The 25,043-nt window shown below is 41.7% G+C and overlaps 3 protein-coding genes across 8 annotated transcripts in view; 2 read left to right on the plus strand and 1 right to left on the minus strand.

Moving 5' to 3' along the window:
- Positions 1-493: 493 nt before the first annotated feature.
- ube2r2 (ubiquitin-conjugating enzyme E2R 2) lies at positions 494-10,013 on the plus strand. 2 transcript variants are annotated; one of them, XM_040029129.1, is made up of 6 exons: positions 494-1,133; positions 1,530-1,719; positions 4,756-4,842; positions 4,978-5,075; positions 5,908-6,042; positions 6,151-10,013. In XM_040029129.1, the coding sequence occupies exons 2-6, from the start codon at positions 1,543-1,545 to the stop codon at positions 6,434-6,436; spliced, it is 783 nt and encodes a 260-aa protein (XP_039885063.1). In that variant the 5' UTR covers positions 494-1,133; positions 1,530-1,542; the 3' UTR covers positions 6,437-10,013. The 2 variants fall into 2 exon arrangements, with proteins under 2 accessions (XP_039885063.1, XP_039885062.1); XM_040029128.1 differs by having other exon boundaries at positions 495-1,133; positions 1,527-1,719.
- A 2,799-nt stretch (positions 10,014-12,812) lies between these two features.
- On the minus strand, positions 12,813-24,944 carry nudt2 (nudix (nucleoside diphosphate linked moiety X)-type motif 2). Of its 3 annotated transcripts, XM_040029130.1 has the most exons (4): positions 24,837-24,943; positions 15,670-15,726; positions 13,777-13,919; positions 12,813-13,683 (listed from the first exon to the last, which is right to left on the minus strand). In XM_040029130.1, exons 1-4 carry the CDS (start codon positions 24,839-24,841, stop codon positions 13,361-13,363), a joined length of 528 nt encoding a protein of 175 aa, XP_039885064.1. In that variant the 5' UTR covers positions 24,842-24,943; the 3' UTR covers positions 12,813-13,360. The 3 variants fall into 3 exon arrangements, with proteins under 3 accessions (XP_039885064.1, XP_039885066.1, XP_039885065.1); XM_040029132.1 differs by lacking the exon at positions 15,670-15,726 and having other exon boundaries at positions 24,837-24,944; XM_040029131.1 differs by lacking the exons at positions 15,670-15,726; positions 24,837-24,943 and adding an exon at positions 21,398-21,504.
- The window catches only part of rhobtb3 (Rho related BTB domain containing 3), a 31,591-nt gene continuing 26,218 nt past the window's right edge, over positions 19,671-25,043 (plus strand). The window contains exons 1-4 of one of the 3 annotated variants that reach the window (XM_040029121.1): positions 19,671-19,963; positions 21,448-21,679; positions 22,514-22,706; positions 24,869-25,026. In XM_040029121.1, coding sequence (XP_039885055.1) covers positions 19,962-19,963; positions 21,448-21,679; positions 22,514-22,706; positions 24,869-25,026 — 585 coding nt within the window. In that variant the 5' untranslated portion in view covers positions 19,671-19,961. Of the gene's footprint in view, positions 19,964-20,040; positions 21,080-21,447; positions 21,680-22,513; positions 22,707-24,868; positions 25,027-25,043 lie in introns of those variants that run through there. The other 2 variants (XM_040029122.1, XM_040029120.1) reach the window with 2 other exon arrangements.

The following is a 25,043-nucleotide window of genomic DNA, read 5'->3' on the forward strand; positions in this document are numbered from 1 at the left end:
GAAAGGGGGATTTCACTGCTCCTTCTCACTTGAGATCAAAGTAGGAGTCATATGGCCCACAATGTACAGTAAGTGACATCTGTGTTGTAGATGCTCTGAGAATTGCCAGTGAAGGAAATTGATTGAAAAAAAAAAACATTAATTGTGATCTCGTCAATATATACACCCCAACTAACCAAATACTTTATATGACATTCTTATAAGTAATAATGTATGGGGATATAGTTAAGGACAGGAAGTAGACGTAGGTTTAATGAAAATTACAATAATGTCAATAATGTCTGAGATCTAATATTAATGCCCTTATGTATGTATGTGTGAGGATTTCACGCTGCTGATATTTAGTATTAAGAAAGAGAGCGAGGGAGCTTAGATAAATAATGTAACCAACTTACATAAAAATAATAACATATTATTAAAATATGTTTTACAAATATGTATTTTTGGAATCTAAAACATAAAAATGTCACGCGAACGAACATGTAAAATAACATCGAGTGCGCGCACGTCACGTTCAGATACGCGCTTTACGTTCTGCAGACACGCGCAATGATAGCCGGAAGCATAGATGGGAGGAAAATAAAAATCGATTAAATCCACTGTAATTCGCGAGTATAAACCTCTCACTTACTGTCCTTTTAGCGACCGCGGGCTCGAAATTTTCAGTCTTTTACACTGTAACTGTGCCGGAGAGACGACAAAGAGCAGAAAATCTGCTCTATTTGAACGAAGTTGCTCGGTAGGGGTTTAGCTGACGTGTGGAGAAGTTGAGACTGCCAGAGAGCAGATAAACAAACATAAACAAGCAGAGATCAGCTGGGCGCCTGTCCGAACCGAACCAGCAGCACGGAGAGATGGCAGAGAGAGCCAGAGTCCTGTTTTAAAGCCAAGAATGATCCGCAGGAGACCGTGACTTACACTGATATTTGCTCCATGTCAACTGTCAACACTGGCACACAAAGAATTTCGGAAACACAACACGAGGAGCAGCCATAGGCTTTAGCAGGAAAAAAAAGCCACTGCTATTGTCACTGTCTCTTTGTCAAGGCACAGCCAGGTTAGCATGGACAGCCAATGAGTTTATCCTGCAGGGCTCAGCTGTAAGGAAGCGAACACAGTGCAAGGAGACAGAGGTAAACACTTTCTGTTAACTTTGCTTTTTTCCCCCACTATAATGGGCCTGCGAGCCAAACCACTGACATAATCAGGCTTTGCAGGCCACAAATCCTGAATGTTTATGAGCTGTTTTTGTGTGTGCGTGTTTTTCTGTTTTTTTGTTTTGTTTTTTACATGTAGGGTTTAATTTCACAGCGTTTTGCTTTTCCTATCGTTTTTGTTAGAAAGACTCCTGTTAATGAAAGCAAAGCTAAGACACTGCAGCTGTTTTCTGAGTCAAACTGGTCATGATATTAAAAATGCATGAAAAGTGAGTAGAGTCCTGACAGTGTCATTAAACTGGTAATATTTCTGTCCACTCCACAATTCCTGCTTCCTCTCACTGATCTGTGCGGCTAACTGTTGTCAAGAAGTGTGGAAAAGAACATGGCCCACCAGTCAACCCCTAGTTCCCAGAAGGCCCTCATGATGGAGCTGAAGTCTCTGCAGGAGCAGCCAGTGGAAGGCTTCCGCATCACTCTGGTGGAGGAGTCTGACCTCTACAACTGGGAAGTGGCCATCTTTGGTCCCCCGAATACCCTGTATGAGGGAGGCTACTTCAAGGTGGGACAATCACTTCCAGTGCACATATTATGTGAAGTCATGCTTACTTAAAGAGTTCATATGAAGCTATTCATTAGCGAAAAAACACATACAATAAATATGTTTAGGGACCAAATATATTATCGGCTAGAATTTCTTTGTAATAAAATATATGTCAGGGCTTGCTACAATTCTTAAGACAGCTTTGTAGTTTAGCCTCCTTCTAAAATCTGTACAAACTCAAACTTTCAAACTAGATCTTTTTCACTTCTTGAAGCTGTAATTGAAACGTGGTTTGCCTCTAATGGGCGAGGAATTTTTAGGCTTTATATTATATTTTATTCATTTTCAGTCGTTCTGTCCTGTCCTGTCCTTCTCCTCGGCCAGCCCTCACCCACCTCACTGTAAGATGGTTGTGCTTGCTATTTTTAGCTACGAGACTGATATAAATGGCACCTCAGTACAGAGAGAGAAGGGACATGATTAGATTCATTATATTTTTTTCTTTAAATATGTTGCATATTCGGTGAAACATTTAGAAAATGTAGCATAAAGAGCACCTGCTTTCAGCTTGGTGCTACGCAGATGATGCTGTAGCCTAGTGGGAATGGAAGGATAAGACAGAGCAGGTATTGCTGTAGTATACTCTTTTAACTGGCATGTCTTTAGCCACAAAAATTTGAGGAACATCAGCACTAACAAATGTCAGGATTAGATGCCACAAGTAAGAGTGAACTCTGGGCTGGTTTTCCAGTCTATGTAATAGCTAGCAAACAGGAAATGTGGACTTCCCTTTTTTTAAGGGACATGTATACTACTCGTTTGTTGAATACTTTGGCAGCCAGTGCCTAATGACATTAATAAATGACTTGTTTAGTCTTGTAAATGCCCGACTGGTGGGTGGTGCAGCTGACCTTCATTTAATGAAAAACTGGTGAAAGTGAATTGTAGTACGATTCAGGTGTTTCAGTGTAACTTTGTTTTTACTGCGTGGTTCCTGCAGCCTACACTATACACAATCATGCTTTTGTACAGGGATGAGATATTTTGGGATATCTTCAGTGTCCCCTGTAATTATACTGAGAGTAAAGTGAAAGGTGTTTGGATTTAAAGTCAAGCAACAGCTTTCAATCATTCCCCAGAATTCTCTGTGTTGTGTTGATTGCCCTCACTTTAAGGTATACAAAAGTAATTTTAGGATAGACTATGTGATGCAGACAGAAAAATAAAGAAAACCCAGAAATCCAGACGAGCTCAAAGTGATAAAAAGAGAAAGATGCCCATGAAGGCAACTACATGTTAGACTTTACTGTTACTTTGACACCAATCTGTTAACTTGTGTTTGCACATTTAAAAAGAAATGTTGCTTCAGCGACTGATACTAAGCAGTGGAACTCATGCCAGTGTGTCATGACGTCTACGTGTTTAATGTCACACAGTTGCAGTAATTTAGTAACTAGCTGTGGAGTAATGATAGTCCTATCAGACGGGCAAGCAGTTCAGTGAGAGTTAGGGCGGAGCTACACACACCCAAGCCTGCCATCCTTTTTCTCTGATAATACTTTGGAAAGAAAGAGCCAGAAGCACCTGATGTTGTGTCACAGTGAAATTAATTAGGAACTGATGACAATATAGGGTGATTCACAGTCTAATTGTTGGTATGGCTGGATGTGTAACTATTTCTCTGATGTGATGTGGTTTAAAATATGACGGTAAAGGAAGCAACTTTGTGGCTGACCGAAACCCCGTGTCCAAAAAGAAGTTAGGATGCTCTTTAAAATGTAAATAAAAACAGGAACTTAAAAGGTTTCAGCTGCTAAACTTTGTATATATTTTTTTTTCATAATGCCCCAAATGCCAGTTTAACACCCTTCTAAAAGTTTAGGCTGTGGCGTTACAACAACATAACTTTGGCGTTTGACCTGCTTAAATAAGCAAGACCTTTCATATGTATTGCTCCAATACGCATAGAATATGAATATTTTACATGTTTTCACAAGAGTCCGGTAGCACCTGAGTACAATAGTACTGCTTTCATAGGAATTAATAGCTGTCAGGTGCTACTGATGAAATGCTTTTTATTAACTGATCATCGGGAAGTGTGGCCATCTCTATAAAAGCAAGATTTCTTTGCAGTTTGCAGATCTGATGCATTCAGGAGTGGATAGCCCAGCAAATTCACCCCAGGTCAGACTGTGCAATGCTCAAACATGAAACCCAAGAACTACATCTCAGATTCTACAGACTTCAGTTAACATGTTAAATGTTAATGTTCATGACAGCACAATTAGAATAATACTGAACAAGTATGTCTTTTTTTGGAAGGGTTGTCAGGCGAAAGCCTCTTCTTTCTAAAAAGAAATTGGAAGTTTGGAGAGCTGCATCATAGGTCAATGTCCTCTGAATAGATGAGACCAAGTTGACACGTGTGGCCATAATGAACAGCACCATGTCTGCAGAAAAGCAGACATGTGATACCAACTGTAAAGAACGGTGGTGGAGTAGTGGTGATTTGAGCTGGCTTTACAGCCACAGAACCTGAGCAGCTGGGCACCTTGCAGACATGGAGGTGGCTGTGAGCTTCTCTGTATACAAACACGTTCTAGAGTTAAATGTGAGGCCTTCTGCCTGACAATGGGACAGTGATCCCAAGCACAGCAACAAACTGTACCACAATGGATGAAAAACAAAAGGATCGAGGTGTTGCAATGCCGTCGCAATGAACTTAGGCAACGATGCAAAGAGTGGGCCATAATTTTTTAAATATATTTTTTATTTACTTTATATGTGTGTATGAATTGTCCCCATAGCAACTTAAATCTCCTGTCAACATCTACTTAATGTAGCTTTTTGATTCCTTTGTCCTACTTTTTGGTGAAAATTGATAATTATAATTTATTATTACGCAAATAAAAATACACACGTGCAGTTTAATTGGATAGTGGGTTTTTTTTCACATTCCAGATGCTTTCTCCTTGAAGTTAAGACCCCAGTGATCTTAAATGGCTGAAGCTTAGTTACAAGTAACTGAAGTCAGACTTCTGTTTGTTCTTTCAGGCTCACATCAAGTTCCCAGTTGACTACCCATACTCCCCACCAACCTTTCGCTTCCTCACCAAGATGTGGCACCCCAACATCTATGAGGTTTGTCCTGAAGGATCTTAATGCTTTCGTGTTTGCAGTTTGGCATTTATTTCGTTTTTTAAATGGATTTGTTTAAAGACGCTGCCGCGTTTGTGTTTTCCTGACAAATGTTCCTTTATGTCTTTTGGTCTTCAGAATGGAGATGTGTGCATCTCGATCTTACACCCCCCTGTTGACGATCCTCAGAGTGGGGAGCTGCCCTCTGAAAGGTGGAACCCCACCCAGAATGTCAGGTAATTTCTTAGCAAACCTTCTGGTCCAAGTTCACCTTCACTAATTTTACACCTTTAGGCCTGTTGATAAGTCTTGGGGGTGTCTTGCATGTACAAGCATGAAAAGAGTTGTTTAGAGCATACTGTAACACCGGTGGGAGCTGTATGAAGCCTGATATACTACCTCAAGTGATGTCAGTTTACAGTTGTTTTAATACTGCATGTTTGAACTGTTTGAACATGAAGAATTCAGCGGCGGGGACAAGTTAGACAGGCATGAACCCACTAGACCCCTCAGTTTCTGATTTCTGCCAAAAACTAGCAGATCGAGTTTAAAAATGCTGCTGCTAGGAACAGCTAGCTGTGGTTCAGTTTCCTTTTGGCTAAATTAGACATTTTTTGTGACACAAAAATTGGATCTAGGTCTTATTTAATTTTCATAAATGAAATTAAGAATTGGATATAATTATCTTCTACCATTTCTTTGTTCTGTATTCTATCTGTAGCGGTAGACACCACTGTAGGGTAGGTTTCTGAATTTCTTCTAAATTTAGCATATCAGCAAGAAACACAGAGTTGCATTAAAGTGCCGAGTCTGTGTTTGAAAACTTGAGCAGATTGGGTGTAGAATGTAATTGAGCCACGAGGGGAAAGAGGTGAGGTAACACCTCTCTCCGAGCTGGGATACAGCTTCTGAGGTTTCAAAAAGCTCGTGTAGAGGTTTTCTTTCATATGACGACGACATCTGATATTACAGTGTCCTCATTTCGACTGTGTGTGTGTGTGTGTGTGTGTGTGTGTGTGTGTGTGTGTGTGTGTGTGTGTGTGTGTGTGTGTACATGCTGATAATCAGGACCATCCTGCTTAGTGTGATCTCTCTGCTCAACGAGCCAAACACCTTCTCCCCAGCCAATGTGGATGCCTCAGTTATGTTTCGCAAATGGAGGGACAGCAAAGGCAAGGACAAGGAGTATGCAGAGATTATCAGGTACAAATGAACACACTCTTACTAGTGTGTGTAGTTACTTTGAAGAAATGTATTTTATGCAACATGGAGAAAAAAAAAAAAATACACCTCCTCCACGTTTGCTCACAGGAAGCAAGTGATGTCAACAGCAGCAGAGGCGGAGCGCGACGGCGTCAAAGTGCCCACCACGCTGGCCGAGTACTGCATCCAGACCCGGGTTCCTTCTCAGGACCGCAGTTCAGACCTTCTCTATGACGACCTCTACGACGACGACATGGAAGAGGAGGACGAGGAGGAGGACGAGAGCGAGATGGAGTCTGTAGGTGAAGCCGGGGGAATCGGCACCGTGGAGGACTGCGGGACGTCCACCAGATGTTACGACAACCAGGACGACTCTGGCAACGAAGACTCGTGATAATCTGGATGATAACTTCTTCCTGCCAACTCCACCACCCTTCTTCTTTTTTCTGTGTGTGTGTGTGTGTATGTGTGTGTATGTGTGCACATGTATATTTGCACATACAATGGGGTCAAAAGTCTACTGCCAAAAAAAAAAAAATCTTTCATCATTTATTAAACTAATACAAGCGTTGGGTCAAATGCAATTCCTTTGATGCTGTTACGTAACTTTTCAGCAAAACGTTGTAGGTAGTGTTCTCGCTGAAAGCAGAATTTGACGTTTCCACCGTTTGCCTTAATTACAGCTCGCACTCTGTGTGGCAACAAACGTTTTATTACTCCAGCACTGTTTGAGAGTGTCCTGAAGGTGTTTATTGATTTGAAAACATGTTTCACATTTTTAAAATGTGCCATGGAAGAGTTTGAGGGTCTGGCCTTTTCCTCATTACCATAAACCACAAAGATGGCGTGCTTCTGCAGACTTGAACATTAGAGTGTTTCTTTATTGTTAGCATGTGTTCAATCGCATCCAAGTCACAAAGTAGATTATGCCTCGCTGTATTACAATCTCATTTAGACAGTTGCTCATATTACCTTACTTTAAGTTATTTGGTTGTGGTTAAGTTTAGCCTTCAGCCATTAAATTTCAGTGTTGTCTTGCTAAACCAGTCATTTTGTTTTAGAAAGAGTAGGTTGTTGAAGTCACACCTTGGTTTTAGGAAAATCAGTTTAGCCAACAGCAGCAATGACATAATAAATATTACGGTGTAGTAGGTGTACACATATATTTGAATCCTACTAGATACACGGTAAAACAAAATCTTCCAGTATATCAATATTTCCTGCTGCACATCTCCTAAAGCTAAAAGAACTCTTTGATTTTGAATAAGTAAGTAAGCAAATTGTCTTAGCTTTGATAAATGATGAAAACAAATAGTCCTTGTGGTGGTCTCTTGAACTCCGCTGTCACTGGCCAGCTCCATGACGGATTGTTTGGTTTTGGGTTGGAAGAAAAGTTGGATCTATCCACTGTGTCTGTCCTTGTTGCTGTTTTTATGTGTTTATTTGACCGACACATTCTTCACTTGTATTTTCTCAGAAGGCTCACACAGGCTGGTTAATGGACACTTACCCCTTTGGCTCATTAACCAGTCGATGAGCTGGCCGGCTCGTCACGTCAGTCGTTCATTCTGCCCCCCCCCCAGCAGAATATCTCTGTCCCAAACGCTAGCCTGTTCGATTTTGATGCAATCAACCTAAACGTGCAAACGCAGGCTCTGGCGTTCCACCTTCTTGGATACACCTTCAGTAGTACCCTCATTTTCCGGCAAAGCAGCGTTATTTCATTAAGGGTGTGGGGGGGGAGAGTGTTCTCGTATCGCCTCCTGCACCTCTCTCTGCCTCGTAAACCTCAGGGCCTCAGACTTTCACTGAGAGAGAAAAAGCAAAGAGAATCTTAAGACACACCTGCTCCTCACCTCCGCCTCCTTTTCTTTATATCTCACTTGGTCTCATTAGAGGGCTAAGATTGCTCTGAAAGTTTCCGATCCCTCTTCAAGCATTTACACATCACTGAATGTTACTGTTAGTGCAGACTGGCGTCCGTTAAGTCATTCTGTTTTCGGTAGGGTAAAGAAAATCAAAATGCATCTCTTTCTCCCCAATGCAATGCTCGCATTACGTTGCGATAGATGTGAAAATCGTCTCTTTTTTTGTGCCCTGTGACTCCCAATTGATGCTTCAATGCAACTTAGTGAAAACTGGATGTTGTTACTGTGCTACACCACATCCAGAGTCTTGTTTATCGACAGGGACAAAGATCAACATGCAGCTTAGATACACATTTGCATTTGAATGAATACGACACTGATTGCCTGTTATCCCCGTGTGTGTATATTTACATTTACTATTCATATTGACTATGATGTCAGGGTTTTCCTTTGTTTCAGTAGTCCAGTTGATGAACCATTCAGTTTGTAGGCACTTTGTTCAAGTGCTGTTTCTGGAGGCGTGAATCATCTGAGGATTTGACTGATTTAAGAAAAAAGAAAAAAAACACACACATTTTGAGTATTAAGCTTTTGAACACACTGAACAGCATCATTGTGCCGCATCGAGTAAACCATGCATTTTGAGCTATGTTTTAAGAACCTGTTGCTCATTGAACACAGTGGAGCACTGGGGTTGTGACTCCAATGGATGGATTTTATGCCAAGGAAAACAAGTCCAGCCCCACATTCATTCATTTTAAAGACTATGGACGAATGGATGCATGTAATGGATTTAATGCAGAGTGAGTAGACTCTTAGAGACATACCTTTTTGGATTTTAATGTGAAGCCAAAGGAGTGAAGTATTGTCTCCTGGCCTTGTGCTTTGGAGGTTTGCAAAGACTGGATTCTGTTGAGAACGGCGACAAACAAAATTCACTCCTAAAAGACTGAATGGATTTGATACCAAGCCACGAGAGGAGGTGGAAATATGATTGAGATTCTGGACTTCTTCTTGTTGTGATCACCATTTTTGCCCATTACCACGTAGAAAGAAGTAAGCTCAGTAGTAAACAATGGAAAGTACAAATCTCACGTGTGTCTGCTAAAGAGAGAGCTGAACATTTTGGGAAATGCATGCTTTCTGATGCTGAGGATTGATATGAGAACGTCTAAATTTTGGATTGTAATCAAAGGTTATTAATTATTACTTTTGTTTATTTAACAAAACGTCTTTAAGAAATGTAAAAATGAACTGTTATATCAATCTTCTAGTCTCAGTCTCAGCACAAAAAACAAATAATTGCATTTCCTAAAATGTCACGAATGCTTTAAAGCCAGGTTTTTGCCTTTCACCCAAAATTTAGAAATCTGAATTCACATTAGAGAAATAAATAGATCTAGTGTAGCCCTTTTGGTAGCAATTTGATGATGAATTTAATCAGCTTCAGTATTAGAACTCTCCACTTCTTAAATAAAACGTATGCCTTCTTTTTATCCTGAGGGGAGGTGGAGAAATGCTAAGGCCGCGGACTATTAATGCTAAAGATGAAGGAACAAAAAAAAGAGAAAAGATTAAATAAAATGAGTCGCAATCCATAATTTTAACATGTTATTCCACACACAGTTGCATAGAAAACTGAATGAAATCATTTACTTTGTTTATTCTCTGTGTGTGAGTGTGAATCACAAGCGTGTATTTTCTAAAGTGTGGGTGGACACAGTGAGGTCATCCTGAGACATTCGCATGGTCCCACACTCTGCTGATTGAGCTGTCCACAATGGTACCACAGTCTGTCCACACCTAATGATGTTTATGCTGTCCTTGTCGATTTCATCTTATTTCATTTTTTCCCATCATTTTGTTTGTGAGGATGCAAATGTCACTCAGTTTATATTGTTAAAAAGAAAAAGAAAAGAACATGACGTTGTTGGGTTGTTTGCAATATGGCTCAGATATCTGTTGCTGCTAAGCCCACATGTCATGAAAAATGGACAACACAGCAAGTTTGATTTTTTGACTAAAATTAGGAGTGATATGCAAATGGATAGTAATGGTGGTTCAGTTTGAAAATCATAAGAAATAAAACAGTATGTCATCAAAGCCTATTGAAAGGATTTTCACCTTATTTGAGCCACTGACCCTTGATTACTCTCAAACTAAGTAAATGATACTAGTCAATTTTTGAGTGTTGAGCTCTACAGGATTTTTGCCTTGGTGCTTGACATCAATGTATAATAATCAGATTGGTAAAAATGGATTTCATTCTCATTAGTTACATGTAGTTCCAACATACATTTACAATAAGGTTTGTGGTGTACCCACAGTCACAAGGATATAGTTTTTAGCAAGATGTGTTACTGTAGGATTTCTCTTTCCCTTCTTCGTTTACAATAATAGATATCTCAAGAGATTTTCATAGTAACGTAAAGATCCTCAACTTTTAGAGAGAGAAAACCCAAACACAATTCTCTATGAGCAACACTTGGCAAAAGTGGGGAAGAAAAACTCCCCTTTCACAGGATGAGATCTCCAGCAGAACCAGGCGCAGGGAGGGGCAGACATCTGCTTTGACTGTTTGTGTATGAGGTGAAAGGGGGGGGGGGGGATAGTGAGAGACCAAAGTCAAAAACAAGGACTAAACAAACTGAGAAAGTGGATAAAAGTTAACTAAAAAGAGGGAGTAGGGGAGAGGTCCCCTTCTCATGATGGGAACTCTCCCATTAGTCTGAGGCTAAAGCAGTATTACTAAGGGATAGTTCGGATCATTTGACCCAGTCCTCTACAAACGTTATCGAAAAGGGAAGTTTTAAGCCTCATCTTAAAAGTACAGAGGGTGTCTCTACTCTGTGTCTCCTGAATCCAAACTGGGAGCTGGTTCCACAGGAGAGGAGCCTGAGAGTTGAAGACTTGGCCTCCTATTCTAGTTTTAGAAACTCTACGAATCACAAGTATGCCTGCAGTCGAGCCTGCTCATTCCAGACTTTGTACCCAAGGATATGGATTAAAAAATCTTCAAGGATTTTAAACTCTTGATATCTTTCTTATATCACCCGTTCAGTGCCTGAGTTTTCCCAATTTATATGTGTAAAGAAGTAAGTCTAGAGACAAAGCTGGTGAGGGCCATCACTATGGCTAAGGTGACAAAGATACTAAAACAACTGCTGGATGACTGTGCCACTGGGTGGCTGGAATTCACCCTGACTTCCTCAAGGTTCATGATGTTTTGCGGCTTTGTTGGTTAAATCTCTTCTGCAAAGTCTTTATGGAAGTCTGGAGCAGTGACTCTGGATTAGCAGACTGGGGCGGTGATACGGGGATTCCTGTAACTGGCGCCACCGGACACTGGCGCCACCGCCTCACCTCTGTCAGTGCGCCCCAGGGTGGCTGTGGCTACAATGTAGCTTGCCATCACCAGTGTGTGAATATCTGTGTGAATGGGTGAATGAATGGATATGTAAAGCGCTTTGGGGTCCTTAGGGACTAGTAAAGCGCTATATAAATACAGGCCATTTACCATTTATTCTTGTAACTGTGTGTGCTACATTTACATGGGAATCACACTTCTCAGCTCACCTGGAAAGGTCTTGCCAGTGTACTGAGGCGGTGGGTCCCTCTGTTAGAGTGTACTTGGAGAGGGCATATAACTGCGTCCTTTGGGGTGTCCGGGTGCTTAGGGAGAATGGTGCACCTGGCTCATTGTCATATTCAGTCCCTGTACAACCATCACAAAAGCATGGCGTAGTAACACTCTTCCCAAGAGCGTCTGCACCTGGAGCTGTTGAAGGAATTGAATTATCTTGGCTCTCCTTCACGAGTGAGGAGTGGAGTGGAAGATAAATACGGTTTTGCGGTGTTGAAAAGTGAAGCTGTCAATTTACCAGTCTATCTATCTACAGCCATGAGCTCCTGCTAGTGACCAAAAGAATAAGATCACAGAAACAAGCAGTAGATGTGAGTTTCATCTGAAGTGTGTTTGGGCTCAGCCGTAGAGATCGAGTGAGGAGTCATTTGGAAGTAGAGCTGCTACTTTTCTTTATCAAAAACAGCTCACTGAGGTGATTCGGTGTTCTGACGAGGATGTCTCCAGGGCACCTTGTAGTGAGGTGTTTTTGTCATAGAACACCAGGAAGATACCTCGGGGAAGACCCAGGACACGCTGGAAAGACTACATGCCTCGGGTGAGTTGGGTGGTTGGTTGGGTGCAGAGGGGGGTTCTGGATTACTGTGCGAGATATAATTATGATATTAGGAAACACCATAGCATAAAAAGAAGCTAAAAAAGTAAATAAATACTTCACTGTTAATGTTTACTCGTGAGGGTAATTTCAAATCCATTAGTCGGCTTTTAATATTTGTTGGAAGAGCTTGTAATCTCTTGACAGACATAAAAAAATCATTACTGACCTACCTTTTTGTAAATATTATATTTTCTAGTATATTAAGGTAGATGTATCGGTGTTTCAGTGACCTCCACTTACATGATCACTGCCGTTGCCCGTTTGTGTCTTCATAATGACAGATGACAGGTAATTAAAACCATAAGCGCTCCCATTCTGCTTCTTGAGTTGAAGACACACATTTTTTTTCCTCAAAAACTCTCATTTTATCCTTTCAAGCAAAGGCATAATCCTCTATCGTGAAATCCAGAGCAGACTGTCTAACTGTACTTATATAAAAGAGCAGCAGTACCCAAGAAAAGGATGTTTATTCTCACCATTTGCTTCTGAGCAAATAAATGTATTTAGATCCAAAGATGTTGTTTTTTTTAACTGTTATATTTAATGTAGAACTTTTCCTCGTGACAGTGATGATGTTAGTTATCTGTTGCAGCTCTGCTATTTTATGCTTGTGATATCAAATGTGCAGCTTTAGGGAAAAAAACTGTTTGTCCCCACCATGTGGCAGCATCTGCTGTTTACAGTTTATTTTTATCATTAGTGTTTCACTTGACTGTTCTATTACTAGCCCAGTATCCCCTTGCATCTTTGTAATACATGTTTAAAAAAAAGAAGAAAAAAACCCCAATCCATTCAGAAATGATGTAAAGCTGAGTAAGTATCAAAGGTAGGAGAAAACTTTCATGTTGGTCTAAATTTAATTCAAACTGGAGACAGACCGGAAAAAAAAATGACCAAAAAAACAGCTGTAATGCACAAACCTGCAATACAGCTTATTTACAAACAAAAGCGCATCATTTATGCATTTAATCCTAGCGTTCAACTGTTGATTTTATTTTCTCTCTGATTTTTTGTGACTTAAGGGAGTCTTTCTCTTACATAAGGTTCTGGAAAGTATTTAAAGAAAGACAAGGCAGGGAAAGTCAGACTCATTCAGTTAAAGGAATTAGGAGCAGTGCTTTCAAAACAGATGCTCTTCCAGAAAATGGTACGATCCCACATACCAGCAGGCAGTTACTTCCCATTTATGATCTTCTCCTCTTTGACACATCATTGTTTGTCCTGACATGCCTCTAGGTGTCTGTGTGCTGCTCTCAGTGTGTCCTGCAGGTCTTTGTACCGGGCCAGAGTGCAGGCTTCCTCTAGCTGGGCCCAGCGGTAATCCTGGTGCTCATCAGACAAAGTCACAGCAGTCCCTGGGTCCTTCAGCTCAGCCAACCAGTACAGCACCTCTTTGGGTTTGCCACGCACCTCATAGTGCAACTCCTGAACAAAGCCTTTTATCACTTTCAGGTGCTCTGCCCCAAGCCCCGCCTCCTCCTTGGTCTCTCTCAGTGCTGTGGTGAGGTCATCCTCACCTGGGTCCACATGACCTTATGGTGAATTTATTAGGGGAAAAAAAGACTCATTAACGTGTAATTTTCTGTAATAAAGAAAAAAATCAATCTAGTGTTTCTTAAACACACCTTTCGGTGGCGTCCAGTGGTGTTCCCCATAAGATGTCTGCAGAAGGAGATACTCGATGTTGCCTGGAGGAGGGATGCGGCCGACTAGACGACGAAATATGATAAAGCCACAAGCTCGGAGTACCATCTTCCTGTTAAAGCAACTTATACACAAACACAATTCCTCTGTTATTGTGTGTTCGCTTTCCAGAAAACTAAGGACTTTATTGGATGATGACAACATTTTATAACCGCAGATATAGAACAAATTTAAAGTGTCAAACCACAAACTCATGCATCCTGCACTCAACTAAAATATAACATTTCTTTCAACAGTGCCTTAATAAAAGTCCAGTGCTAGTCATTTTTTGTTGTTTATGCATCATGTTTTGCATTTGTTACATAAATGTGTATTTTACAGATAAGGTGCACATGCCCACACATATTAACATAGACAAATGTACATATACTCACAGGCCACTTTGTTAAGTACACTTGCTCAACTGTATTAATCCAAATATTTAATCAGCCAATCACGTGGGCACAACTTTAAGGTCAAGACGACTTAGTGAAGTTCAAAGTGCGTGTCAGAATAGGTGATTTAGGTGGCTTTTCATGGCTGTTGGTTCCAGTTGGGATGGTTTAATTATTTCAGAAACTGCTGATCTACTGAGGTTTTGCCACAAGGCCATCTCTACGGTTCACAGAGAATGGTCTGAAACACAGAAAATACGCTGTGAGTGGCAGTTCACTGCTTGACTATACTATGCTGATGCCAGAGTTCACAGGAATGGCCAGACTGCTTTGAGCTGACAGGAGGGACTCAAATAACTGTTCATTACAACCAATGTATGCAGAGGAGCATTTCTTAATCCACAGCATGTCAAACCTTGAAGCAGGAACAAGAAACTGAAACAACAATTTACACGGTCTCACCAAACTTGAACAATAGAAGATGGTCGTAAAAATGTTGCCAGGTCTGATGAGTGTCGATTTCTACTGCAACATTTGAATGGTAGGGTCAGAATTTTATGTAAATAAGATGAAAGCATGGATCCAACCATACATCAGGCTGGTGGTGATGGTGTAATGGTGTGGGAATTATTATCTTGCCACACTTTGGCCTCTTGGTACCAATTTTAACTTCACAGCCTGCATGTCATTCCTTTTAAGACCACTGTGTACCCATCTCTTGATGGCTGCTTCCAGGAGGATATTGTGCCATATCACAAACTTCAAATGATCTCAAACTGGTTTCTTGAGCACGACACGTTTTAAGCCAGGCTATTCCCTGTATTTGAATGGCCAAAAAAGCTCCTTTGGGATATGCTGGAACAGGAGATTAACATTATATTGACATGCTGTCATGTCAATATGTACCACAACCCATAGAAGAATTAAGGCAGTCCTGAAAACCAAAGGGGGTTCAATCCAGTACTAGCAAATTGTGTATATCGCTTTTTGTTAGTTAGTTACTGCAAAGATTAATGATGGGTACATTTATTATTGTACATGTGGTACTAAGTCCTGTGAAAATAGTTATAAACACTCTAAACCAGCTCAGTGCAGGTTTTGAAATGTAGCTTTGCGGGAAGACTAATTCTTTTATATATTTATTTTAAAATCAAGCGACAGTTAAAGACTAATTCTATACCAGATTCTATGGATTTATTTTGTAAAACACAGTCGCGACGATTAAATATTTACTGACGGAAAGAAATGTGTTAGTATTTACAGCACACGGTTAGCTAGCTTTCAAATCGGATGTGAAGCCTAATATGAGCTTCAACCGCCGCTTTTATGGTGGATGTTTCTGCTCCACCGGACGCACTGCTGATCTTCACCTCATGCTCACACACTGCACGAGGCCATTATAAGTCAATTATTTTCAAGAAATCAGCGCAAACTACTTACAGTGAATGATTTGACAAGGAAGAGAGAGCGGAGCGCCGAGAAAATACTCCGGGCACTCTGCAAAGAATGACACAGATAGTTCCGGTTTGTAGAACAAAAATTATCAAATCAAGTCTAAACCAATCAATAAATATAAAAAGTATTCTATTATTGGCTTATATAACGTATGTTAATATAGCATTACATCACTAAATTATTCCTGTTAGCATATATTCTGTTGTCTCTATAATATAATGTCACTATGCAAACCGGTTATTAAGTCTATAATAATGTATTGTGCATAATGCATATATGTAAAATATATCATTATATGTTTCTTTCACATGAAAAAAAAAAACTCTGACCAATAACGTCAGCTGTAGAATCAAAACACTAGTATAAAAGCCAGTTTTGATTAAAAAAAAAATTATCTCCTAATTTTATAAAGCTACTTTCCACCACCATTACTGCTCGTTTTACTTATGATAATTCAGCTTGAATTATGTTAATTTGGGGGTGAATCCCAAAGCAGTTAAATGCATTGGACTAAAATAAAAAAAATTAAATGTACTTATATGTGATTTAAATAACTAGTTTTTTTAAAAGAAAATGATAGAAATCTCTCCCAGTGAAGGCTTAAACCAACACGTACGCATTTCTTTACAATCTTTGTAGCTGATGTGCCTGAGAGAAACTGATAAGAAATGTATCCAGTGTAGGACCAACCAACAGACAGCTTGTGTCTGAAGATAAAAGACACGAGCCCCCATTTTTCCCACACAACCCTGGGCTGTCAGCTGTACACTTGTTCAGCTTGACAGAGGCGATACAGCGGCTGACTTTCAAGGTAAGGCGATGCAAAAGTAAAATGAGTTATTTTTGAAGCAAAACCACCATATGAGGAGAGAGAGGGGCGCAGAGGTACTGAAAGTCCTTAAAGGATCACTTGAAGACTTTTCTTCTTCCTGATATTTCATTATATTTCCTGCTTGCTCATTTCAGCTTGCTGTGCTTTGGCCACAGGCTTCAGGGCATGTGACTTTCGCTGCTACTACTACTGTGCTTACTCATCCTGTGTGTAGGGCTCATTATTCCACTCCACTATACATGAACATGAATCATCCTCACATTCAGATATTTTTGGTATATGCTGCCTACAAGGAGATCAGACGTGGAGATGATGTAGCACTCTGATCTTTGGATAACCCATTCTTGTGTTGAATGATGACAGCTGAATCTCTGTCAGTTTTTTTGTTTTTGTATTTCCCATACAGTTTGTGCCAATTCATGTAGGTCATTTAGCGAAATCACTGTTCTCTTGTGTTTAGCACAGCAGCTTTATTTTCTATACTACGATGGATACCAAATAATCATGAGACAGATAATAGGGCTTAAAGTTCAGGGCCTTGGTGTGTTTGGAGCAGAGCTGATCAGTGCCAAGAAATGTTCTTACATGAGTGTTCTTGAGTTGTTCTGGACTTAATTTAAGCTGACAACTGTGAGGTGAGGTGCCAACACAATAATCCCAGTGACGAATCCAAAGCCCACACCTTTTTTACGTGTGTGGATTCAGTTAAGTTTTTACCCTAAAATACATCATAGTCAATTTGGGCCACATATGAGAATGATGGAGGGACAAATACACACAACCTTGAGAACTGATGATATGACCTTCTTGACCTCAAAGCAGCATTTGGCAGACACATGGAGGAGAACGAGCAGTCAGCAAGAGGCCTCCATTTCGTAGGCAAGAAGGATGAACTTATTGAAGCAAAGCGGTCTTTCAGATCAATAGAAGATCGGGATATACTGATTATCTACCACCAGGGAGTCTTCTATGCTATGGATTCTTACTGTTACCGTAAGTGCAATTTTTCTAGTGAAAAACTCATAGTGGTCACTGCAGAGAGAGGAAATACACTGGGACCTTTAACACTGGGCTTCATTATTTAATAAATTATTGAACAGTTTAGCACATGTCATCTGGAAAGTGTGTCCTTTTTAGCAGACTGTTAGTGTGTTTGTTTATTTTGTGATACACTGATACCCCGTCATTTCGGCAGATGCTGGAGGAACGCTGAACAACGGCGACATTGAGGTGAGTTTCAGGTTTAAATTACGAGGGTTAGATCAAGACAACATTCCAAAATATCAGAGCAAATATCTTCTACAATCACTCAAGCAGTAATTTAACTAAACACATGAATACTTAACACAGTTTTCATATCTGAATTTACTGCCATTCACTACAAAAGCCTTGAACAAATAGTGCCTCATCTCAACCATCTCAACTGATCTTCTCTAACTTCGGCTGTTTTTAAGAAATGTTATTGATCACTACTGCTTTTAAGTAATCTGGTATCTGTATTATTATAGTTATTATTTCTTTTTTCTTCTCTCCCCCCCCCCCCCTTTAAACCACCTTGAATGACTATAGCATTTAAGGGTGATATATAAATAAACTTTCTTTGCCTTGGCTTAAGTTATTATCTCATTCCTGATTTAACATATTCTTGTATCTGCACCAAAATGACTAAAGGCAAATGCTGGGCTAAGGCTGTGAGGATATTGTATTATTATGTTATAGTGCAAAGAAACCTAAAATGACATACACACAAGGTCATTTATCTGCCTTTTGTCCACATGCAGGAAATTAACGGCAAGCTGTGCATAATTTGTCCGAAGCATAAGTACAAGCTCACTCTAGCCAAAGGGGAGTGCTTATACAAAGGCACCAACCCCAAGGAAAAGCCACCTGTGCCCAGATGGTACTCCAAGGGTGTGAAGCAGAGAACGCACACAGTCACAGAGAACAACGGGGAGATCTATGTCAAGCTCTCCGATAACCCAAATTGGATCGAATCAGATTACTACCAAGGAGAAAAAGGCAAGATAGAAAGAGCCAAAGCTGAGGCGTCTGAGAAGGAAACATCTTGACAGTAATGGATGAAGATTGCACCCAAGTGTTTTCTTTTTGTCTGCTTTGATCTCCTCTAAATAATTGCATGATGACTGTATGGCAAGGTTGTTAGTGATGACATGCACTCTGTGGTCAATTTATAAGCACTCAGTTGGATAGATAGCTCTAAAGTGGCTCTTGTTTTTGGTCATTTTTGACTGTATTTACACGTTTGTTTGGGTGATGGTTTATTTCAAACACTGGTAAAGCATTGCCATTTAACATTGATGTCTGTTTGTCAATAGCATCATCTCCATCTCTAAATAAACATTTCTAAGGATGAATTTGGATTTCTGTGTCATCCATCTCATATAGGACAGTGACATCCAATACTCTTTGTGTAGTATGCATACAGGGAAGGAATCAGTAGCACTGATGAGATCCTAGAGTGGAGTGGTTTTGCAGTATCCAAGTCTCTGTATTGCTTCAAATGACTTTAGAACGCAAGTATATGATCTCAGAGGCTGCATAGATTTACGTATTTGGGATTATTGTCACATATTTTTTTCCCCAGTAACTGCAAGAAACAAAAAACTGTTTGCTGAGAAATTAGATAATCCAAGAAGTCTTGGAGGGTTGCAGATACAGCAGGCATTTGTCTGGCTCTGCGGCCTCTGAGGGGGCCCTGCATATTTTGTATAAAATGTATGGTTTTTGTTGGGGATACTTTTATTTGTATCCAGTATTGTATCCAACTAGATTTGGTGACCTGTCTAGGATACACTCCACCTCTCCCCTATGACAGCTATGGTAGGCTGTAGCTCAACTGCAGGCATTAGCTGGATAAGCAAAAGAAGATGGATGGACGGATGGATTAACAATTTCACAAAGCAGGGAAAATACATACAGTTAGTGTTATTATTATCTATTTCATCACATGTCAGTAGAATTAATGTGACTTAATGCATGGCTTTCCTATACTTCACATGCAGTGCAAAAGAATGAGGCTGTAGCATTTCTTAACCATTTGATATGACGGGTCAAGGCAGCCTGTCACATTCAGATTATTTCTCTGTTTCTGTACCAGAATTGTACAATAGTGACATTGGTTGAGAGCACAAATGCTGTGGGGTATAGAGCCCCTCTGTGCATGAATGATGCTGTTCTCTAGCTGGCTTATAGCAAACTCAGTACTGTGTGACTCTTCAGATACAGTCAAGAAAGACCCATGGTTTACATGGAATAAGGGGGCAGTTTAATTACATAATCAAGTTGGGAGTCTTGACAGAAGGCAGTGGCCATTGTCTGCAGGTGGTCATTTGCAATAGGTCAAGCGGTGGGCTGTTCGTCAAGATAAAGAGCAGACTGTGGGGAAAGTGCTTAGCAGGGCCAGTGCATCTGCCAGAAGGAGAGCATGTAAGCAACACAGATTTTCAGTGTAGAAGGGCATTCAAACTCAAGCCCTGGTTTTATGTTATGCATTATTCATAATGGCTGCGAATGACCCATGAGGCTCTGATTAAGCCTTTAAGGGTCAGGCTATTCTTCCCCTCAATTCTCAGTGGATGCCCTGGAGCTTTTCCAAGAGGGCCAGCCAGATTTTATTATTACCTTTTACCTACCTCTCCCAAAACAACAAAACACCTCCCGAAAAAAAGCTGGTTTAAGCATTTTAAATGTCGTCGCAGTGTCAGCAAATAGCCGGTCGCGTGCTCACTTTGGTGGTCATTATTGTTATCCCTGTCATTAACACTGAGCCCCGTGCTTCCAGCTCGAGGTAATTAACTTTTGTGTGAACGCCTGTGGAGGAGTGCGGTGACAGTGTGGGGCAGCGGAATGGTGGCAGGCGCACACACGAGCCGTGCAGAGGGGCAAAGCTGCGGTGAGGCAACAAGGTGTAAGTCCGAGTAAACAAAAACGGGTGAGGGTGTTCGTTTGTGCGCGTGTGTTGGCGCGTGTATGTCCGCGCGTGCGTGCTGCTGAGTCAGACGCGGCCGCTCACGGTTCAGTCAGCCCTCCTCTCTCTCTCTCTCCCTCTCTCTCTCTTCCTTCCCAGTTGTTATTTTGCTAGCGACACTTTGTTTCATCCACCGACGTCATCCATACAGTCTGGACACCGAGGCGCGAAGGTACCCTCCCTCTCCGTAGTTAATTGTTTCCTACCGACTGACAACTTGTTCGCCTGTTAGCGCACTGGCTGTCTGTCCATGGGCGCTGCTGTTTACACACTCTGCTGCTCCTCCTCCGCCGGCTGGGCTGTCCGGTGCGCCTCTGCGGTCGGTTCGGGACGGTGTCGAACTCCGCTTTTATGAATGAATAACGAGACGGGGAAATGCCCGTGACTGCGAAACTCCCCCTACAGCCGGGCTCCCGGGGGGCCAGCCACCGATGAGAGGGATTAACGACGGAGCCGAGCCGCGGCTCATTGCGGAAAAAGCGAGCCTTGACTGCAGATTGGCGTGGAAAGGCACCGTGAGAGGGAAACGGGCTCCATAGCATAAAGCAGCGGAACGAAACCGGGGTGACCACAATGTAAGTTCCTCTGGAGCTGCAACTCATTAAGGCTTATGAAGAGATGGGGTTCCTGGTTGCATGCCTTATTGATTTTTTTTCAGTATATCACTGCTTGGAAAACACACAAAGATAGCGGGAATAATTTGTCCATCTGAATTATTCTAACATAATACCCACTCAGGTGTGATAATGAAGGCCTGGGCGAGCTTCTCTTCAGTGATTTTCAGTGACATAGCCGTGATGCACTGTCTCCGTGAGAGACATGAATAATAAGGTCCAGTGCAAAGAGAGGAGCCTCCGCTCCCTCGGTGCTCTTTGATCATCACCATCATCTACCTGTGTGATGCCTTCAGTTCACTTTCAACCACGAGTTGTCTGGCTTGCAGGTCCATCCACATCGTGGCGCTGGGCAGCGAGTGCCCCGGAGGAGTCGGTCCAGGAGATGAGATGTTGGGGCAGGGGCAGCTGCAGGGGGGGTTGCTGTGGAGCTACTTGGGTCAGGGAGCCATGGTGGGACCGTGCGACCTAGAGAGCAGTATGCACAACCCGGCTTTCATGGAGTACACCTCACGTGTCTTTGGAGATGTCACGGTAGTGGTTCGGGATTGTCCCAGCTGGGTAAGAGACAGGTGGTGTGTTTGAGTGAGCAGACTGAGAGAAGCAGAGACACCTGCATGAGTCAGCTGTTACATTATGACTTTGGTTTGTGCATGTATTTGTGCACTGTAAGTCTGATCTTAAAGTGCTATTATGGCTCTTTTCCTCTACATTTACATCCTCTTGATAGTTTGTTTATTTGTTTAAAATAACAATCTGCAAATTTTATGCCAAATCAAAGGCATTTCCAGAGTACTGTGAGAAAATGTGAGTTACTTAATGTATATGCTGTTTACTTTTCAGTCTGCTTCTGTTTCTCAGAAGATACAGCCTTCTACAACATTTCAACTTCCAGCAGCCCTTGCCTTGCAGCGCTGATTGCAGGCTTTATAAAAACGTCTCTATTCTTAGGACGCTATTTTAACATGCATTGCAGAAAAAACCTGATGAAAGAACTTTTGTTCTTAATAGCATATGCACTGTTAGGGTTTTGTATGCATCCTATTATAGGCCTGTCTAACCCCGTCAGGGGTGTTGCTGGTGGAAGTCTGTTTGTCTAATTCTCCGTCTCTGCCTTTTATTTTTAATTCAAAATGCTCAAAGCTTTCTGAAGTGTTTTTCCTTCCTAATGGGTTGAATTAAGTTGGTTTAGAGTAGCTAGCCTCATAAAGATCTCTAGGGGGTAAAGTTAAAAAACCCAGTTACACTGAGGAATTTGTACTTCTATGAGAGGAAGCGTTAGGTTTATATGAGGTGTGGTGAAGACAGGGGTGTAGATACATCTCTGTGTATGTCTTTGCTTGGGTCTCAGCCCTCCATCTATTTACAAATGTCATCCTTTCCTTGCCTTTCTAGGACTTGCTGGACAGCGACTGGGCCAGTGTTCGGAAAGTTCTTGAGCAGGCGGACATTTTAGTTATTAAATATTCAGTCACTGACAAGCTGGCTTTCCAGCAGGTCAGGAATGGCTATGCTCCGAGACTCCGCCCACTCCTGAGGCACTGGGGCGTGCCCGTCATCCTCGTTGCTGTGGGAGCGCGGCTGAATGGTGAGGATGCCTTTTGTTCTGTGTTTTTGTTGGAGCAGGACCTAGTTTAGTTTAGCCAACATGGCTTGCCAACCCTCCAACTGTTTATCTTTGCTGCATATGAGCTGTCACTGTACTGGATATCCTGGCAATTTCAGGTCAGCTTACTGTTACCTAAGCTGTTGGTTTTGGTTTCGGGACAGCATTATGCTCTTCTTGCTGAGATCACTCAGTGAGTCTTGTATCCTCTAGCATGTCCACACAGCAATGAGGAGGATGCTCATGATTAAATCTCCTCTTGGCTGCCTTCAGGCTGTCAGCTCACATGCTTCCCCACAGGAAACACTCCAAAGAAGTACAGTGTACAGGACAACTTTGGGGCTTTTCTGTTCCAAAAAAAAGAAGCCTTGCTTGTAGACAAGAGTTCATTGTCGTGGTGCAAAAAAAAAAAGTGCACCAGAACAGAAGTATGTGCCTTCAGCAGGATAGAGCACACATTTACAGCCTTACTGGAGGCTGCTTAACAAAATAAGCATTAACATAACACACATGTGTTGGCATCTCAGTGAGTGACCCACACCCTGTTAAAATTAAATCCTGTAAACAAGCCCATCAAATATACCAGGTTATATTTTTAGCACGTGTGCTCAACATACTTTGAAATCCTGTCAGAGCACTGCAGCAGCGTGATCACAGTGAAAGTCAAGTCTGAAGAGAGAGAAAAACGAGAGGGGAGTGGATCACTGTAGACCAGAGCTTTTGTTTGTGTTTGTGTTTTTTTCTTTTTCTTTTCTTTTTAGCAGCTGCTGTGAGTAGTTTCATGCAAGCCCCCCCCCCCCCCCCGCCATTGTGACTGCAGAGAATGACGGCTGAGGTCTGAGCGCTTCCTGTCTTTAGACCACCTAAGGCACATCTGTGGCAGGGGGAGCGCTGCCGCACGTGCATTAATGCAGCCATTAAACCAGCGAAGAACGGAGGAGCGCAGACAGATTTATCCAAGGGCACGCACGCACACCATTGCTCGCACAAACATACCACTGATATGCCAAGTCACAGCCGCTCCGATGCTCACGCGCGCACTTACACACACTCCTTTTCCTGCTGCCACCCTTGCACTCACTCACACGCTCTCAGCCTGCCATCGTCTCTGTGTCACGCCTGTGGGTTATTAGCAATATGATTTATCCAGTGCCTCGGGACTTGGCTGTATGTCCTGCAGATTCTGCCTTTCTCTCTCCTCCTTTGTGCAGCCCTTGCTCTAGTCTTTTTTTTTTTCTCCTTCAAGATAATCCCTCTAATTTTCTGTCTGATTCTGTCTCTGTGGTCTCCCTGTGCACACATGCCACAGTACAGCCAGTCCTAGTCCACGTGCCACTGCAGATTTTACACATCTATATGATCTTGCTGTACAATTACTGCCCCCCCCCCCCCCCCCCTATTAACTTGCTGAAGAAATTGCAGCTTGGGGTGTGCAGCAGAAATATTTTTAAAATCCAAGCGTACGCATGCATGCTTTCCCTTTTAAAAACCCTCGCTAGCTCTCTACATAGTCACCCAGAGAAAGAATTGAGGAATCGGGAAAAAGGGCGAGGCCACACCATAAAAGCCACATGTGGTTGTAGCATCTGGTTCATATGTTCTGATTTGTGAAACATGCTTTCCATTCTAGTTCAGTTTGCAAAATGTATTTTTTGCTCCAGCAGCACTGACTAACAACACAACACTTTTGCATTTTGTAAGACGGAAGTAAGGGCATTGTTTTTTGTTTATTATTGTTTATTTTTCTACAACTTTTTATTGTAATTATTGAGGAACATTGCTCATCTGAACAGGTTAAGTGTTTGCCATGGAAATTTCAGTCACCTGAGGGGAGGGTGTGTTTGTGACTATTTTAAATCAAATTATTTCTTAGAATCTGTTAAATTTTGCTGAGTGCCCTTCAGTGCGCTGCTACTCCTTTTGTCAAAGGCATGTTATTCTTTTCCACTTCCTCTGTGCTTGAGTGGTTCAGTAGAACTCACTGAGTCACACATGGATCTAGTACTGCCTTAGTAGGTTCATGCTTCTCAAAAAGGATAATGTAACATCAACAGCACATGTATTCCTTCACATATACACACATAAACTAGTTATTAGTAAAGTATGCATTACCTCATCCTTCACTTGAATCCTTCTGTTTTCAGATGAAGGCCCCCCTTGTACGTGTCCACTGTGTGCCTCTGACTGGAGCAGCTGCGTACCTCACAGTGAAGGTTTGCAGTTGTCCCGGGACTTGGGGGCCACCTATCTGGAGTTGCCCTCCCTCAACCATGTCTTCGTGGGTCGCTACTTTGGCAGCGTGGTAAGTGATGATGCAAC

The sequence above is a fragment of the Simochromis diagramma genome, unplaced genomic scaffold, assembly GCF_900408965.1.
Source record: "Simochromis diagramma unplaced genomic scaffold, fSimDia1.1 OVJJ01000483.1, whole genome shotgun sequence".
NCBI lineage: Eukaryota > Metazoa > Chordata > Actinopteri > Cichliformes > Cichlidae > Simochromis > Simochromis diagramma.

Excerpts from the sequence above, each read along its gene's own strand:
- ube2r2 (XM_040029129.1), top strand. The coding sequence starts at position 1,543 with ATGGCCCACCAGTCAACCCCTAGTTCCCAGAAGGCCCTCATGATGGAG. Across the intron at positions 1,720-4,755 it reads ATGAGGGAGGCTACTTCAAG|GCTCACATCAAGTTCCCAGT; the intron begins GTGGGACAATCA and ends TTGTTCTTTCAG. Across the intron at positions 6,043-6,150 it reads GAGTATGCAGAGATTATCAG|GAAGCAAGTGATGTCAACAG; the intron begins GTACAAATGAAC and ends GTTTGCTCACAG.
- nudt2 (XM_040029130.1), bottom strand. Across the intron at positions 13,920-15,669 it reads TCCTTGTCAAATCATTCACT|TTGCTTTAACAGGAAGATGG; the intron begins GTAAGTAGTTTG and ends TTTGTGTATAAG. Across the intron at positions 13,684-13,776 it reads CCACTGGACGCCACCGAAAG|GTCATGTGGACCCAGGTGAG; the intron begins GTGTGTTTAAGA and ends ATTCACCATAAG.